We start from the raw sequence: 19,404 nt of genomic DNA on the forward strand, positions 1-19,404 counted from the left end.
ATTTACATATGGATTGTTCTAGGTTGTACATGTGTTAACTCAAAGGAGAAAAAAAAGTAAATTCAATACGTTAATAAATTCACATTCATGAGTGTATTTCGGAGTAAATCCTCCAGCTGGACCAGACCCCTTGAAACTAACTAAAAAGGCGCTTGGAGGTCCCCTGAACCACAGCTTTGGCAACCGTCAGCTCTGCTCGCTGCAGGTTACACCCACTCCTCCATCCGTTCATGCTCTCACGAGTCTGCTCCTACCAGGGTTCATCTCGTACTTTAGTGACAAGTGATAGAGGACAGTTGAGAAGAAAACACATTTATGTAAACTTGACAGCAGCACTGAAACAAAAAAGGAGTGGTTGAATGCTGCGTTCACAGACACTACGCGACTGGAAAGAGAAGACGCGCAAAAAAGTTATTTAACAAGACGAATAATTCAGGTAAAACGGACGAGTTGTTCTTTTAAATCATAGAATACTACGACAATGACTTTCATTGCATTCCTATTGCTAATAAAGATGGGTTTTATTTTTCAGGATGTACTGGTTACTGTTCGCCAATATAGGCCTGCTTGTAAGTACATCATTTTTGGATTTGCGTTTAACCTCACACTACGCAGAGCTTTAAGTGAACGAAGTTTCGTAAAAAAGGTGTGTTGAACACCTTTACCAGAAAGTATATGTTTCCCGACGCAATTCGGTGAGAGTCAGACTCACCCTGTTGACGTGTGTGTGCTGCTGTGGTTCTCTTTACAGGTTTTTAAAGATGGAAAACTTAATATTCTTACAGCACTTTGAAGTATGCCATAACACAAAGAAAACGCCATATATGCGATGTTTGTACACTGCAATTAGCGTCGTTTGCTGCCATTGACAGTATATGGAAAATACTTGCTTCTGATTGGCTAGAGAATGTCAATTAAAATCACAGATTAGAGTGGTACTTAATCTGATTGGCTATCAGTGAAAATCAGGCCAGTCAACAACTAACACCATCTAACCTGTTGGCATTAAAATTAACGTTTCTTCTATTCTATATGATTATTGGTAATACAAACGTAACCACTGCTTAAACGACCACAAACATTTGAACTAACAGATATTTGGACATTATCTTTTGCCCTTAAGGCAACAGGCCTGGTAGAGGAAACATCAGTATTCTTTACCTGTAACTTTTTCTAGTTATTCAGTTATTCAGGACACCTACTGTTTATTATCTTATTATTAAGGAATAGATTCTGTTGTGTTAGTTCATACCTTAACTTTAAGCAATGAACTAAACTTATACTTATGTTTCAGGTTTATTTTCACAGCTACGTATCAGGTGGGTCACTTTCTTTGTCTTTTTGCAATTTAAACCCAATTTCTCTCTTTCTATTTATTTTAATCCAAATAACAGAGCACTGATTATAGCATGATGCCCAAGATATGATTTGAACAGGATTAATATTTCCTTGAATCAAATCAAAATATAGACTTTTTAGCCTGAATTTTAATGAAGGCGGTCTGTCAGGTCCTCTCCATTGAATTTTTCTTTTTTCTTTCTCTTGTTTTGAACAGCCTTTACATTGGAAACCAGAACCCTGATATTTGATGAGTCTTATTATGAGTATGTGCCTGATCGCCTGCAGTGGAACAGAGCAAGGGAACTGTGTGACCAGCGTTCTGGGGCCTTAGCCACAGTCTCTAACTCAGTGGAGAACCGAGAGCTAGCCAGCTTTTTAAAATCTCTGAACATCTCTCAACCTGTCTGGATTGCCAGCGAAGTCCTGACACATCTGAGAAGTAGGTTTAGTGTTTGTACTTGGTTATTCTTTATTTTAACATATTAACATCTTTTCCTTTTAAATAGTAGTATCCCTGTCTTTCTTGTCATGATATTCCTTTCTGACTTGAGAAAAATAATATCTTAATATAACTGATGCTGCTACCACAGTGAATACATATTTACAGTGGAAATTGCACCACAAAGTAGACTTTTATGATTATGTTCCATCTTTTCCAAGAACTGTGCCAGGATTTTTCCTACATAGCAATACCTCCTTTTTTCTCTCTGTGGGTTGAAACTAAAGGTTCTTCTAAGACCCTGATACTGGAGTTCACCGGGCGCTCAGACAGGAAGCATGCCCGCCTCCTGCACAAGTTCCCTTCCATGGGTGCAGTGACCATTTGCACCCGTCTCCTCTTCGATCCAAATGGATTTGGAATTTCCACCATCTTCTCTTATTCCATCCAGTCATATATTAACGAGTTCCAGCTCCGTGCAAACCGGATCCAGGGCAAGCCTGTGCAGCTGGCCCTGCTAGTACATGGCGTTCATGGACCTTATCAAGAAGCCTTTGACAACGTCAACATCTGGCATTCAGTGTGCGTTTCTTGGAGCCAGAATGGTGGACGCTGGGAACTATTTATTGATGGCAATGTGGTTTCTAGGGGTGATGGCTTAAACAGTTCTGAGAACATTGGTCCTGATGGCCTTTTCATTATCGGGCAGGAGCAGGACACCTTTGGGGGCTCATTTAAGAAGGACGAGTCATTCTCAGGGAGCATCACAGAGCTGCACATTTGGGATCGGGTACTGAACTGCAGTGAAATTAAAACCATGGAAAAGGAGTGCTCACCCATTTCTTCTGGGCTTGTGTTCAAGTGGAATGAAACAGCCATGAAAATAGAGCCCTCCCTTACGAAGCTGTCGAGAGACAATCCATGTCTAGGTACATTACCCAGGATCTCACACAGGGACAGGGATAGAAGCTAAGGGTAACCAGAATCTAAATCAGTTTCCACTGGAAAATACATAAGAAACTAATCTGTCAACAAAATCCAGTGTTACAGTTGCTTGCTGTACACAGTGTAGCACTAGGACTGGGTGGGGTTGCTATGTAGAAAAACAATCACATAGAAACCATTTGAAAGTCATTCTGGACTACACACTTTTCAGTAATGTACGAAGATCTTAGCTGGCCTGATGTGGCACACCCCACCCAAGTAGCATTCTAAGAAAGGTAAATTAAATGCCATGAATAAATTGCAGATATAACTAGATGCAGATCTACTCTGTCTCATCTTCTACAACTACACTCTACTTTTCTCTCTCATCACACCCATTAGACAGAGTTTAAATAGATACTGTTTGCAAGTAAAATTTTGCTAAAGACCAAAGACCAGGACAAGAATTTTCTTACAGACTACTATAAGGAAATGTTAGAGTCTGTAGCGATATTGTGGTGGAAAAGACATATTAACTGTTAAGTTCGCTAATTTCATTAGTTTATGGTATAAATTCACCAACCTGACCCTTAAATTTATGTTGGCACTAACCCCCAATATGTGTAAATATACCAGTCTAGCAGCTTTTACCCTTTACTTATATTACATAATCTTTTTGGTGGCATTAATAGAAAGCAGTAGCTGTTAAGTAAATCCAGCCCTAACACTGGTCCATAGTACCATAATTATTGTTCATTGTGCAGCTGTATTATTTAAGAAAATATAAATATCAGTTTCAAGGTCAGTATTGGCTGTACAGAATATTAAATGACTCAGACTGAGATCAGCCTAATTAGAATATCCCTAATCCTTTCTGAAGTTGTTTGATTTGGCAAACACACATATACACAGCACATACACTTTTTCTTTCCAGCATCAAGCACAACTGTCAGTTTAATTAGCCTGAAGGAAAAGGGAACTCTCTCTTTCACTCCTACCAGTGAGCAGGAGAGATGGTGAGCAAGTTGTAATTGGCAAGCAGAAGGGCTCGTAATGATTCTTGTAAATGTTTTGTAAGTTACGTCACTGTGAATCCCACCCTTCAAAACAAACTTGTTTGCCTGTTCTGACATCATGCTCCCCAGTGAGCAATGAAGGCCCAGAACCCTCGCTCTCCCTCCTCAAACTGAACATGGGGAAAGGAAAGAGTACCCTTACGCCCCTCCAGTGATTTCCACTTATAGATTAGGAATTTGTTTACTAATCTTATAAAAATGATCCTACAGACTGAGTGCAACAGCTGCAGCTTATAACTACACCAGAGCTTTTAACTAAAAAAAAATACAACATTCTACCTGTCTGTGAGAAAGATATTTCTATATCCTCTTCTAACGTTATCCAAGTAATTTAAGTTTAATTTACTTGCCATAAATTTAGTCAAGTTTCCATTGCATATAATTAATTGTACATAAACAACAGTGACAGTAGATGAAAAGATTCTCATTTGGTACATATTGAAACACTCTGATGTGATTTGTTGGCTGAAGCAGTGTTAACTCACCAGTGGCTGTATGGACATGATGTTGGGGAAATGAAAATAATTTAACATTAATTACACATAAATGTGTAATATATATACACACAAATAATGCTGTGTAGTTTAGTTACTTAGCTTGGAAATCCTGCCTTGAATTGTATTTTGATGGCATTTTATAACTGGACTTGACATATACTATAGACTTGATTTGTCCCTGTTTTTGTTTTTAAGAATTTAACATTAAGAATAACCTTCACTATTTCTTTCACTAGGTATGATGTTGGCAAGAGCATTCTCGAATTCCCTCGTGGAAAAAAATTCATTGCAGAATCAAACATTGTCCTTTGAGTTCTACAGCTCTCAGTCCGATGAGGATTGTGGCATCTTTGACCCTGTCATGGGGAGAAGGGACCTAGCAAAGTGTGACTCATGCAAAGGGGCTGTCTGCCAGTTTAAGAAAGGTAATGATGATAATAATAATATAATTTGCTTTTTATTCTTTATGTACTGTGATGGTTTTGTCTTTCTGTATCTAATGGATGCAGACCAGTACGTAAACAGTGCCATGCAATCTATAGTCCAGTGATAAATACTATTACTGTTTCCTAGTTGTAACTGTTGTGTGTGATCTTGCTCTAATTTGTTGCATGACATTGTATTATATTTTTATCTGTCTTCGCAGAAGGTCTGGATATTTCCATTTTACCAAACACACCACTCTTCAGCAGACTGAGCAAGGATCCCTTGACTAAATCTGTGAGTTACCACATGATTTAGTGATGAAGTATGACAAGAGCTCATCTTTGTGATGAGTTTGTGATACAGGTGCACATGAGTAACACAGTGCACACAAACATAAATCGATTTCATAACTTAGAAGCAACAGAGAATTTAACTGTGATATTTCTTTTATAATGAAGTTTCATTTGGGATGTGTAGTGGCCATGTTTAGGGCAGAATTGATGCTTTTCACACTAACTCAAGTTATGCATGTCTGATACCACACATGGAGTAAAACAATCCCCTTATTAAAATGATCTTGTTCAAATTTTAAGATCAACAAAAACTATTTTAAGATTTTAAGATCAATAAAACAGTTCAAAATCTTTATCCGTTTATTTTTTCTTTAGGTGATAGAAAAGCTGAGCATCAGTACTGCCGGGGACGGATATCTGACGTTGCTGAAGCAGCTGACCCAGGGTGTCCTGTATATGCTGGAGAATGGAGGCTCAAATCTCCTCACTTCCAGTGATGTCCTCTACCTCTCCCAGATGATTGAGATGAACCCTACAGCACTGGAGAGCATTCTGTCTGTAGGAGCTGATGCAGCAGAAGTTATGGTATCTATTGCAACCAACTACATGAAGCTGGCAAGTTTGATGCTGGAGCCCCACATGGCTACGCAGTGGATCGGCCTGACAAAGGATGGGGTGAGGGGGTTGATCTGTGTTTGTCTTTGCAGTGTGTTTAATTAATTAGCAATATATCTTTCTATGTTTCTACAGTTTGGTTATACTTTGGGAATCAGTTATGAAAGCCAGATGTAGTTAATACACCCAGATATTCCCTGGTTGTATGGGAAACCCCTATTAACAAATATCAGTTGTTTTTGGCTCAGCAAAGTCACCTTTATGTATATATGACATTTAAAAATAATCTTATCAACTTTCTCATGACAGGAAAGTGATCCTGTCATCTCCAGTCTGACTTTTTGTTGTGGGGGTCTGTGTTTCTTGTATAGGTCAGTGTGGGGCCATTTACTGTTGTCAAGAGCATTGATAATCTCAGTGAAGCTCTGGCTGACATGCTATCGACTGAGAGGAGAGGCTTCACTCTTTCTACCAAAAACATAGGTAATGAAAACCTCTTAAAACCCAGCAAGGATCGTATCACTCATCTGTCAGTGCCTAGTTCAAAGAACAGAGTTTCAGTGGCAGTAAGATAAAAATAGGACAATTGAAACTGCCGACCAAAAAAAAAAACAGAGCTGTACTACAGAGGTCTCGCTACAGGTAATAAAGTTTTTAGCTGAAACGATGTTTGGAGTGAGTGTTGGCATTTAGGCAACCCAAGAGAGCAGGACACGTTGTTTTATCTCTCCCCACCCAGACATTGGCGCAGTTGTTTAACATTACTTGACACAGACATATGAATTTCATAATGCACTTCTGCTTCTTGTTGTTCTGCTATGTTCTTTTTTTTTTTTTTTTAAACTTACCTCCCACTCTAGGAATTCTGTCATATGTAACACTGACCCAAACCACATGTAGTAGTTGGCTTTATAGATAAGAGATTTTCTTCTTGCATTTGCTTACAGTTATTATTACTGTTAGTCTGGCTTTATTGTCTGAGTATTTCCTGCCGTCTTTGCTGCCAGATGTGTTCATGAAATGGCAGAAGCTGTCCGAAGAGAGCTGCAGTCAAGTCTTCAAGCCATCTGTGGCCGGCTCCCGACCCGCCAGCAGCAATAATCAGGATGAGTTGCTAATCCCTGACACTGAGCTTCAGAGGATACACACACTGGGTAGGAAACACATATGTACAAATGCATTTGTTACTGAGACCAACAAAAAGCTTGTGTGCACAAACGCTCAAATATTAAATGCACAAAAGCTGAAGCCTTCAAGACACTGAAGCAGAACATACACAATTCACTACACAGACTGAATGAACCTTCTGACAGTCTGGAAGTAGGAAAAAAAAACGTGGCTTAAGTAGAATGGCTGATTGCTGATCAGTTACAGCTGTGCATAATCAGCCGCTCTACCACACTGCCTCACACCAGGGAGAGAGACAGGGAAAGGGTACAAGGAAAGGGGAAAGGGGAAAAAGGAACAACCAAAGGCAAAACCCCACAATCCTGACAATTTAAATTGTATCTGATGTCATAAATTATGCAAAATTAATATATTCCTTCACTTGATTCTCTTAATATTGCAGTGAAAGCTCTACACGTTACAATACAGTTTATGGTTGGATCACATGTTACGCTAGACACTCATTATATATTAAAATAACTGGCAGACGTTTTTGAAGCAGATATTTTAAATCAATCTCTGGTAACTAAATGATGAGTTGCATTAAGCAGCTATCTAATAGAAATGAATGAAAACAGTGTCTGAGTGAAGCAACAACTCAATAGGTTTTTTTTTTTAAAAAAAAGGATAAAAATAGAGCTGCTTTCTTTTTCTCTAATCAGGATATGAAGAAGTGATGTTTATTCATACTCATTACAACCATCTGAGTGAGATTGAGTCTGCAGCACAGAAACCTCCACTGAGTCACCAACGGAAAGTTCACAGGTTGGATGTAGTTATTCTTAAGTTCTTCATTAAATGTTTACGTTCTGAAAGTATTCACTTTCTTAAGATAAAATGTTCCACACATGTTCAAATCTAAGTGAAAACATAAAAAATATGCACGTGTATGTCTCTCCTTTTTCATGTGATGTTGAATTCAGCACAAATTCCTGGTCTAATTTTTCTGCTCTGGTTTCAGCCAAATAAAATGTGTTTGCATTTTCGGTACTTCAGTCATTTTGACAGAGGAGGGATCATTTGTAAAGGGGATATCAGTAGTCTGTATTGAAATGTTTATGACCTTTTACAATGTAATAAGTGGTAACTACTCTTCTTCCCAGAATTCACCCAGGTCATCTGGCCTCTGCTGTTATATCAGCCACCGTCCGTAATGCTGCCAAGGCGCAAACCATCCCTGTGGCTATCCAGTACACCCTTTCCTCCTCACATGTGGTACAGTCCATTGTTCAGTGTGGTGTCATACAGTATTATTATTTAGTCCATGATATTAATTTATATGTATATATATATATATATATATGTATGTATGTATATATGTATGTGTATATATATATATATATATATATATATATATATATATATATATATATATATATATGTACAGGATTGCATCTATTCTAGTTCAGCTCCTGTTGTCAGTCAAGTGACAAAAACCATATAGATGTGTGAAGTTTTAGTGTACAAATCTGGATATGCAATGTTTGTAACCTGTTAACATGGAGAACAGAGATTTATCGGTGGAAATTGTGAAAATGGTAAGATATGAAGAGTAAAAAAGGAGGTTAAAAAAGTGTGAACATGTGTTTCTGTTTCTAGGTGGAATATTCACAGTGGGTCTCTCCCGTTTGTGCCTTTTGGAATTTCAGCTTGATGTAAGTTTGACCAACAACACATAAATAAAAGTGCCACAGTATAAACACCCCTGATAAATGATTGTTTATGTGTGTATACTAATGTGTAATGTAACGTATAGGCATAGTCAAACGAGTGGCTGGTCAAGTGATGGTTGCAAGGTGACCGCAGCCGGCTCTGGTGCCACTTCCTGTCTATGCAATCACACCACAAACTTTGCCGTGCTGATGAATTATCTGGAGCCAAAGGTGAGATGTTTTATTATGTCGTGAGTTAGTACGATAGAGAATTAGAGGTTTCCTGAAAGAAAATGTGAACTATGTGCTATGGTAAGGTTTTCTAGAACTTATGAAATACTGTTTTTGTTTTTTGTTCCGAAAGTATTTTCTAGAGAAATTATTACAATTATTTACATCCAAATCTAAATGGCTGTTGTAAATGTAAATCCAGGTTATGATTGTTTACCTCTGAAATTGTGGCTAGTATTTGCAATACACTATATTACCAGTAGGTGTCACTCCCAGTGTTGGCTATCTATTTGAAAAATGCACTAGTAGAACTGGTGTTTATGGTGTACATAAAAGACAGTGAAACAAACTTTGACATTTTTAAATTGCTCATCTTTTCAATTTATCTCGCAATTTCAGTTATGAAGTAGTAATTCATTGCCTATGTGCAGGTGCCAGGTGGATCAAATCTGTTATGCTGTGCCAGTTTCTTTTGTGAACCACTAGACCACTCTGACAATGTTCTTCTCTCCCTCTCCCTTTTTCTCTCACTACCTCACACAACTACCTTTCCCTTCGATCCCAGTGGAGTCCTGAGGAAGAGCTTATTTTGACCAAGCTGACATTCATCGGCTCTGGCGCTTCTCTGTGTGCGCTGATGGTGACCTTGATGCTGTTCACTGTGCTGGAGTGAGTAACTGATTTTCCTGTCTTTACCTATGATGCCAGCATATTGTAGCTGCCTGGTTTCTGTCTGTTTTGAGCCAATACACATAACTGAGTCTCAGCCCCTTTGTGTGTTACTTAGCACACAGGTTACACTGTATATTAACACAGCACAACAACAATTGTAGTACTTAAAAAAAAAAACATACATATACCCATATATATGGTGTATTCATCTTGTGCACTGTTGCAGTGGGTCAGGTAGGTGTGGCTGTAAATATGAAACTCATCATGCTGAAGAATCTACTATCAAAATCATTCATTACAAGTTAGTTACCGCCTCTTAAGAAAATTGGTGAAAAACAAATGTTAAACTCAAAATAGTGCTTTGATAGGACCTGCGATGGGCTGGTGACCTGTCCAGGGTGTACCCCTGCATTTTGCCCTGTGACCCTAAATAGGAACAAGTAGGTATAGATAATGGATGAATGGATAGTGTTTTGATACTACTACTTATAGATGGGGTCAATTTTCAACATTTAAATCTGATTATATCATCGCTTTCCAATTTGTATTTTACTTGGGAAATTTGCCTCACAGTTGCTCTACCAGTCTAACTGCATCAATAAATTTAAATTAAACATAGCTGTGCTAAAATTAACCATGCACCACCAATTAAGAAGATGTCTCAAGTCATGTTTTTTTTAGATATGTGTATGTTTGCTGATAAGAAAAAAATCACTCCACTGTCAGATCCTCTCACGAGGCTCGGCGTGACATTCTCGCCCATACGAGTAGCAAGATAACTTACTGGCACTCTAGTTGCTCCTGTTCTGTTCCTCACGCTGCTGTGAGTATTGACTAGTTCTAATCCGGTAAATACTGTTGTCTGCATGCGAGTCAACTCTGAAGGTTTATGGCAACGATCTACAGCTGTTAATTAGGATTAGGGTCACTGAGGGATCACAATCAGCTGGAGAGGAGCTGCCCTAATGATTTATGACTGTCCTGAAATCAGAGAGAGCAGCCATGCATTTCATACACACACATAGCGGTGCATGATGTACATGCATTTGTGTACTTAAAACACACACACAACACATATACACGCACAGAAAGCAGGGGCATACATTTCCTCAAACGCATGCATAATCACACATGACATTATGGTGATCACAAGCAGTGATGCAGCTATAAAATGAGATAAAATGAGTCTAAATAGTCTGAACCCATCAGGAGGTAATGAAAGACACTATTTAGCTCATTTACTTCTCTAAACCAGTTTCAGCTCTTTCAATTGTAAGTACTGTATTGCTGCCATCTAAATACAATATTCTGAATTTAGCCATGCTTTATATGCTAAAATTTTTAGGTATGAGCCCAGTAAGAAAGGCACTGAGAAACATATTTCAACAGCATCTGCAAATTGTAACTTTAAAGTGAAATGTTAAAATCACACAGCTCCTGTTCAAACCAACAATAGAAAAAGGAATATGTGAAAAACAGATTTAGAATCATAAAAAAATGGAAGATTCATTCATAAACTGATTCAAAGCTAACCAGTGTTAGGTCATTTTTGTAACTCTGGATATTACTGATATTTAGGCATTCCACTCTTAAGAGGTGCTAACTAACTTGTAATGAATCATAATGGTCACTCAATGGTCAATCGGTCAGTCTATCCAGCAGTCCATCATTCTGAAACACTGGAGTTAAAGATTTTGACAATTAAATGGATTATTTGAAATCTGGTATAAACTTTCAATGTTGCCAGATGATAAATCCTACTGACTTTTGTGATCCCCTCACTTTGTAGCACTAGCAGCCACCAACTACAAAATGAAGACTTTTCTATTACTTAATGGATACAGCTGAAAATTACAGACTGAATAGTCAGCCTAGCACACTAACACCACCACTCAGCTCAAGACTAAACACAGCTTAGATGAACTCAACATAAAATGTCCACTTGCATACACTTCCAGTTTTGCTGCTGATTTACTAAAATGATCAACTATGCAAAATGTTTTGTAATACTGTTCACTACTAATCTTATCTACTATTAAGGCAAGATCGGTCAAAGATTTATGCAGTAATCCCCCCTCTCTTTCCACAGTATCCCCAAATCTGACAGGACATCCATTCATAAGAACTTGTTCATCACTCTGATCTGCGCCCAAGTGATTCTACTTTGCAGTGGCTCAGCCATTCACAACAAGGTACAGGCAGAGTACTAAAATATTTGCTGAAATTCACCAGTATGTGGTATTCAATGCTTTTCTATTGACGGCCAGACTGTGGACAAATGAAAGCAAATGATGATAATCATTGATGCATACACTACAGTGGATTCTGCTTTGAAACTTTGAATGAAAAATAGATTGAAACTCAGAGGAATTTAACAAAAGTGTGCAATTTCGTTGCAGGGGAAGCACATTTTTAAGTAAACGTTTTCTTATGATTAGAATTTATGGTCAATGACAATGGTTTGGACGATTTTCACAATAAAAAATCCTCTTTAATTGTAGTCCTCTTAGTATCATTTTTTCACTCTATGGAGTAAAATGTACAAGCTTTAGTTAGCTAGATAATGAAATTTGAAATTGCTGTTGACATCTGACTTCTGAATCCGTACTGGCATTCTTAGTAAAGCAAATGCTTTGGCATTGGATGTGACATAAGTGACCCCTACTGTTACATCCATCAGCCCCAAACACATGGCTTAGTCTCAGTCACTCAGTGGTCTGTACTTAGCTTGATCCTCAAATCCTTAACCAAAACAGAGGCAGGCACACTTTTCTAATTATGCTTATGACTCCTTGTTTGGTGTATTTGTAACAGGGTTTTGGTTTGTTTACAGGTAGCTTGCACACTCGTGGCAGCATTGCTCCATCTCTTCTTCATGGCAGCATTTAGCTGGATGCTGGTAGAGGGTCTGTTGCTTTGGAGCAAGGTGGTTGCAGTCAACCTAAGCGAGGACCGACACATGAAGTATTACTATCTCATCGGCTGGGGTACAATGGCTTGAAAGAAGCTAAATTATTCTTTTCACACGTGAACAGTGAATGTGCGGTATCTTGTTGTAATGGATACTGACATCAGAATAAAATGTTTAAAAAAAGAAACGGGATATAAGCCCACAAAACACAGATTACACCAAAGTCCTTAATTCTCATTCTTCTCTGTTTTTCTCTCTGTTTCCCCCCAGGTCTGCCAGTGCTAATAGTCACCATCACTCTGGCATCGGCCTCAGGCAAATACTCAGCCAGTGGGTACTGTTGGCTCAGTGTACAGAACGGTGTTATATGGGGCTTTGCTGGGCCCGTCATCTTCATCATCATGGTCAGCAAATCAAATTGTAATCACGTCATATAGTCTGTTTAGCTTGAAATTACTGTATTAAAATATAGAACACTAAACATACTGAACATCTACAGCTATTGTGTTGTATAATTATGCTCTGTAGTGCTACATATAAGGTCTGACTACAAAAACCAATGTTACCAATAAAATAAGAAATTGGATATTTCCCTTTTATACTAGATAAAATTTTTAAAACAACAGTTGTTTTGTTCATGTTTCTATTTCATTGTTTTTGTATTTCTTTTCCCACAGTCCTATTGACAACCTGTAGTTTACTTTCTTCCTTACTTCATTTTTCTTCTGTTTTGAAGAACATCTACTCGTTCTTCTTTGTCCAGCTTTTCTTATGTCATCTCTCACTTTGCCGCTGTGTCTTCATATCTCTTTTTCTTTAAATTTGTTTTCCAGGTAAATATAATGGTCCTGACTAGAGTGCTGGTCATCACCATCTCCACAGCCAAGAGAAGGTCCATCATGTTGGCCATGGGCACCAGTCCGGTGGAACAAGCTTATGAGCAAATCAGGTACTAACCACAAGGAGGCGCCATATGTCCTCTTTTTTAAAAGTTTTTCACACAGGTCTCAGGCCTTGTAGCAAGCAACCTGCAGTCACAGGGCGTCAAATATACAGGGTGTGGAAGGTTTTGTATTGCATTTGTGATTTTATATGCATATGTGCAAGAATATATACAATTTTTATACAGTGCACTACTTGTACGTGTTGTGTCTGTACTGATTGATTGACAGTAATTGTCACTGGCCATTTGGACCTCTGACATATTGTGCTTGCAAAAGTAAACATCTAATTGTAATTTAATCAGCCTAAATAACTTCATGTTATCTATATCATATAGACTAGACCTCTATGGTAATACATGAAAAAGTTAACCTTACTAGTTTTCATATAGTCTACTGTGTCTAAAACTTGCCATGCTACATTGCATTCACTCTGACTATTGCACTTAATGCAGAAACTACTGTTTTTGCTAATGTCTTGGGTCAGAATTAAATTTGTGATCATGTGATCCAGTAGATTTTAACCAGCAGACTTCTGTAGCCTATTAGTAAAAAAAAAAAAAAAAAAATCATCTACAAGTGTATATGTTTTTTCACTTCCTCAGCCCACCGGGGCTCACAGTAGGCTCTATGAAGGTTTTCAAAGCAGGCCTTGAACCTTTTGGCACCCTTGGGTGGCAGCCGTTTTGGAAACTCAAACACATTCCACCGCTGAATAAACTGGGGCTCGCCGCCTCCCATGTCACACACACATGAGCACACATACAGCTGGTGTGGTTTGGTGGTCACCTGAGCGGGAAGCTAATTCCACTCTAAACAGAGTTAAGGCGGATTTAACGTGGGAAGTTGTCACCCTGTGAGCCTTCCCAGCCGCACACTGTTGTATATGGAACAACCCGCCTGCCAAAGCCGCTCAGTTTTGTCCAAAAAGCACTGAAAAATTGAGAAACCCAGAATCACGCTCAGGACCATCAGAGAGGAAGGAGAATTTTTAAGTAGGAAATACTAAAATTGATTGTATCTTTTGTGGTGTAAGTTGAGTCTGTGTATGTTTGCCAATATACATGTGTTATAGTTACATTTTTATGCTTTGATTGGTTTCTGTGTATGAGCACAGGGCTGCTGTAAAAGCAGTGCTGGTGTTGCTGCCCATCCTCGGATTAACATGGCTGTGTGGCGTCTTGGTGCCTTTCTCCATTGTCATGGCCTACATCTTCATCCTCCTCAACTCCCTACAGGTACAGAAAGACAGACACACACACACATCACTTGCCATCATTTTACCAAGAAGTTTTAAACCTAATAAACAAACATAATGTTCAAATGAAGGGAAATTGTTTTATTACTTTTGAATGTTTTGGATGTGCCTGACCACAGAAATTCAGGATTCAATGAAAAAAAAAAAACATATACATATAAGATAAGCAAAAATAAGACAAATTCAGGTAGTCTTGTACTAAAAGTAGTAAATAGTAATAATGTAATAAAATAAATATAATCAGTGACTCAAATATAACATACACAAACATAAGGGCGACCCTTTATAAAATCATGCTAAATACAACCACTAATGATTTATTTTAATACAAAACAAATGGAGGGAGCAGGCATGTTTTATTACAACCGTGAAAATATCAATTTATATTTTTGTTGGTTGGACTTTTAAAATACGAGAATCAGAGCGTGCATCGTACTCTCTCTTTTGTACGACTGTTAATGACAGAAATACAACTTCTACTAAACATGTAAACATCCATCTTCCACCACTAAAACTTGTAAAGAACTTTAAAAAACTTAAGCAGTTTATAGACTTTTTTTTCTTCAATGAGAAACAGAAAGGTTTTCTATTATACATTGTAATTCTGCCCTTTTCTGGTGGTGAAGGTACACAGACTGTCAAGGTTTTTATTTGTCAGTGACAAGGCTGAGGTAGAAAAGGGGGAAAAGAGCTTAGGTCTGGCCTGTGTTAACCAAATCCTTCATTTTAACAAGAAAAGTCCATTTGTATTGTTTGTTTGATTATTTCTGTTTTATGCATTGAGTAGGCAGAATTATGGTTGTTCGTGGCTTGTCAGTGTGGATTTCATGTTTTTAGTGCTGAAATTCAAAGGGGGTCATTTAGTCACAAATTTTGAGAAAGGATCACATTTTATAAGCACAAAGTATTCATTCAAATTAGAACAAATTCTGCCTTGAGTGGTATAATAACAGGCCTTATAGCTCCATTGGAAAATGGTCCCAACTCTGAGAACTATTGGTTTTCACACTGAGAAAGAATAAAACCTGTGCAGCCTCTTTTCCCCCTGTACTGCAATGATGAAGGAGAGAATGAATAATTTTTTTACTGCAGGAGGCAGCCCCACATTACACGGCTTCTGTGGCTTGTTCAGATCCACAGTTGTGATTTGTTTTCAACTTTTAATAAGCTGTATCTTGAATTGAGCTGTATATTTAATGAAGAAAATCAATAGAGGTTTTAGCTGTAGCATGATCATTAAGCAAGGCCCCTTGGTTGCCATAAATAGTTTCTGTTTCTGTATATCTCTATTTTTTCCCCTGTCGACACTAATTAATACAGACTTTTTTTCTGGGCTCTAATTTTATGACTGCCCTGCCATACATTTATACATCGTATGGATTTGTGTTATGTTTCAAGCATCCGTCTGTTTATTCAGCTGGAAACATATCTGCCTGTAGCCTTTCTGTTTGCCTATCTGCCTAACTCTCTTTGTGTGTTACCTGTTCATCTGTCGTTCTGTCATTTTGTTTGACTCTCTTGACTATATGGTAACACTGCAAAATGCCAGGCGTATTGAGTAATCATTACCATCTCCTAAGGTGCATTATTTTGCGAAAAAGAACTTTTGTCCATGCCTTGACGATCTGCACAGTCTCCAGTGGCGAGTGGAGCAGGTTGCACCAGAAGTTCAAATTTGTTGAACTTTGACCTCAGCTGCACTGCCCTTTGTGCCCACAGCCAATGAATGCTGATCAGTTGACATGACAAGTTTTTAGCCCTCTTGTATTGTATTGACTATACAACATAGAATTATGTTCACATCCAGATAAGACAAAGACAGACTCTGTCAGACTCTTTAAGGCAGACACAATGCCAGTATGGAATTGCAGAACAACAACAATGAATGATGTCTCATGCAAATGTTTCCTTGTTTCAAAGACTGCTCCTCAAACCCCTATTTTGACCTATTTTGAACATAATTTTCAGAAAACTGCAGCGTTTTAACTTGTGCAATGTCATTTGCATGCAAGTGTCATGATGTCATTCCATCCTTCAGCCATGCATACTGCACAAGGCAAAAAAATTGCAATAAATACCATGAATAAGTAAATTACTCAGATCATTAAACTTTTATGATCTGTGTGTTTGTGTGCCTGTATGTGCACGTGTCTGTGTGTACTGATGGGGTTTCTAAGTAGCCGTAGGAAGCCCCTGGTAATAACCAGCTGCTACGGCGTAATAGAACTACGTGGTGTGTCTGTAAAAAGCCAGGATAGTTCAGGAGACAACAGAACCCCACCAGGCTCCAAGCTGCTATAATGACACACTCCGTTGACCCCTCTGATCTTTGGTTTGCATGGGGTGTATTGAAATTTAAAGTGATAATCCTCACAATTCTCTGTATTTTGGGCGAATTTTAATACATCTTGATTGTTGCTGTGGCTATATTTCTGTTCCGTCAAATAGTGTTGGTGGAAATGTACATACTCCTCTTTGTATTTATTCAGCTACGGCATTTTTGTAGTTGGCACTTTTTTCCAGCTCAGCAATGGTAATGACAAGATGGCTTTAAATTACAACTACACAAGATCCTTTTCACCTTTGACTGAACACAAGTTCATGTGTAACCGAGAATTTTCCCATTAACCCTTTACGACCTACCATAGAATAAGTCCACCAGAGCTTTGACGTTGATTACGGAGCCTTGCTCTATCTTATTTGGTCACAATTCCACAGACATTTAAAAACAGATATGCAAATTAGATCACAGGGACCTCCCGTAGGTTTAAAAAGGTTAAAGGATCTACCAGACACATTGCTAAACAGAAGGAAAGTATACTTTCCTGCTGTAGTTAATTTTAACAGCTATTGCACCGAAAGGTGCTCAGACATTTATGATGTTGATGTTTGCTTTTTAACATTCTGCTCTGAAAAGACCTGGACCCAGTGGATGAAGCCTACTAGATTTTAACGATTCCCTGACTCTTCCATGTGCCATCATGAGACTGTAAAATGTCTAGACAACCATGGGATGGATTGCTGCGCAATTTGGTAAAGAGGTCATGCCCCCCTCAGGGTGATGCCCTACCTTGCCAAGATTACATTGACATTTGGATTGGATACTACTGGATATAGGCATTAATGGTCCCTAGAGGATAACTTAAAAAATGTTGACGCTCTAACCTTATATCCATCATCATTATCATCTGGTTCTTTTTGGTTAATGCCTAATACCAGCAAAACTATTTACAGCTGCATCAGATGTACTTTGTAGTTAGTGCAAATTAGAAAATGTAAGACTGTAAACATACTTACTAATCATACTGATGCAAGCATTTAAGTCAAAACATCACTGGGCTTATGTAGATGCTGTTACCGCTTAGGCCGGGTGGAACATGGGACATTTTTTTTTTTTCTTTAATGATCTTCTTAATACGTTAATTAGACCCTGCATCACAATACATCACCGTTGTCCTGTAGAAGACAGTCTTACTTTATTCAATACTATTGATCCCTCTGGGAAGGTGAACGCAGTTGAACATATTCCCCCCACTGTGGCTACTCATAAAGATGATGAAATGTGTGAAAGCTTAACAGTAGTGCATGCAAAACCTCAGTTGAAAGGCTGGAGCTAAAAATTAAAAAATGCTCAAGTTTGTTTTTTTTTTTGTTTTTTTTTTTCTTGGAAATCGTTTTTTATTTGCAGCTGTTGTATTTTCAATGGGGCCAGCCAAAGCAACATAAAGCTTAAGCGGCAAGACTTTACTGTTAAATCAATAAAACAGATAATGTTGACAAGCCTTTTTCATTGCACTCTCTCATGCCTTCCCCGCTCCTCCTCTTTCAGCTCCATCTCGACAACAGTCTGAAGTGTCTCTAATGTTGCTGTTATTTCTCTCAATAGAGACCTAAGCTATTATGAGCAAACATTCTGTAGACCTAACATAAGTACATGCCTGCTGACATCAGCAACTAGGCATTTTTCTTGTGTTTCATTAAGTGATTGCATATGATGCTCAGTTTAAGTAAAAGTGGAATCAAGGATGTGTTTTTATGTATTAAACTTTGCCGACATATGGAAGTTGGTTTGCTTTGAGAAAATAAAATAAAAGAACATCTTTACAGGATTTTCACCAAACTTAGATTGATATATTAACATCATAAACACAGTGTTTATTTGCAAGTGGTGAAGTTATTATTTAACTGATTTTTTTCAATGCATCTCTGAAATTAAATGGGAAATTTTGAAATTCAGTGACTTTTGAAAATTATAGTACAACGTTTATTATATTTAAATCAAAAACATTAAAAACTAAAAATTGCATTTGTGTAGTTTGTATTGGACAGCAGTGGAGAAGTGCATATGAAGTTTTTAGTGGCTATCCTGTTCCCCTGTGTCTAACTTCTCACTCTTACTGAGTAGTTTTTATGAACATCTCACCATAAATACCGGCATGCCTCATCTGCTTCCTTATCAAGCTAGAGATAAATAGCATGGGCTGCTGTGTGTGTGTGTGTGTGTGTGTGCACGCAAGTGTTGGTTCTTGTGTGTGTGTGAGAGAGAGAAGGGGGATGAGGGGCTCTTTGGGTAGCCCATAAATCGCTCCACCCTCTGTCATCCAATTTCTGGGCAATGTCATTCAAAACCCCTGCACTATCCATTACCTGGGTATAATAGGCTCCTGGCCATGCAGTGTCCATCTTATTATTAGCCCATAACTTTAAACTATCAATAACTTTGAGCTGCATGTAGAGGCGGAGGGGGAAAGAGAAAGGAGAAGAGGGAGAAAACTAAGTAGAGAGGAGAGGGAAGTTAGGGAGTCGGAAAGAAAATGTTAGGGTAACGATCGCCTGCTGCAAGTTGTTGAGAGTGTTAGTCTCTGTGGTTTGTTTGGTAACTTTGCAGGGAAGATATTTGTCAAGAATGTATCCTTTTATTTCTGTTATGTCAATTTGCTGCCTGTGGAGGGCAACCCTGT

At 38.2% G+C, this 19,404-nt stretch overlaps 1 protein-coding gene across 4 annotated transcripts in view; it reads left to right on the forward strand.

Moving 5' to 3' along the window:
* The first annotated feature begins 217 nt into the window (after positions 1-217).
* Positions 218-19,404, forward strand: part of LOC113139889 (adhesion G-protein coupled receptor D2) — an 82,598-nt gene continuing 63,411 nt past the window's right edge. For 2 of the 4 annotated variants that reach the window (XM_026323508.2, XM_026323509.1), the window contains exons 1-20: positions 218-436; positions 533-569; positions 1,295-1,319; positions 1,556-1,780; positions 2,068-2,709; positions 4,514-4,702; positions 4,924-4,997; positions 5,372-5,671; positions 5,983-6,094; positions 6,619-6,765; positions 7,441-7,543; positions 7,882-7,993; positions 8,378-8,433; positions 8,535-8,661; positions 9,227-9,330; positions 11,423-11,525; positions 12,167-12,320; positions 12,515-12,648; positions 13,078-13,193; positions 14,303-14,423. In XM_026323508.2, coding sequence (XP_026179293.1) covers positions 534-569; positions 1,295-1,319; positions 1,556-1,780; positions 2,068-2,709; positions 4,514-4,702; positions 4,924-4,997; positions 5,372-5,671; positions 5,983-6,094; positions 6,619-6,765; positions 7,441-7,543; positions 7,882-7,993; positions 8,378-8,433; positions 8,535-8,661; positions 9,227-9,330; positions 11,423-11,525; positions 12,167-12,320; positions 12,515-12,648; positions 13,078-13,193; positions 14,303-14,423 — 2,880 coding nt within the window. In that variant the 5' untranslated portion in view covers positions 218-436; position 533. Of the gene's footprint in view, positions 437-532; positions 570-1,294; positions 1,320-1,555; positions 1,781-2,067; positions 2,710-4,513; positions 4,703-4,923; positions 4,998-5,371; positions 5,672-5,982; positions 6,095-6,618; positions 6,766-7,440; positions 7,544-7,881; positions 7,994-8,377; positions 8,434-8,534; positions 8,662-9,226; positions 9,331-11,422; positions 11,526-12,166; positions 12,321-12,514; positions 12,649-13,077; positions 13,194-14,297; positions 14,424-19,404 lie in introns of all 4 variants that reach the window. The other 2 variants (XR_003296603.1, XM_026323510.2) reach the window with 2 other exon arrangements.

This window comes from Mastacembelus armatus, chromosome 4 (assembly GCF_900324485.2).
Source record: "Mastacembelus armatus chromosome 4, fMasArm1.2, whole genome shotgun sequence".
Classification (NCBI taxonomy): domain Eukaryota; kingdom Metazoa; phylum Chordata; class Actinopteri; order Synbranchiformes; family Mastacembelidae; genus Mastacembelus; species Mastacembelus armatus.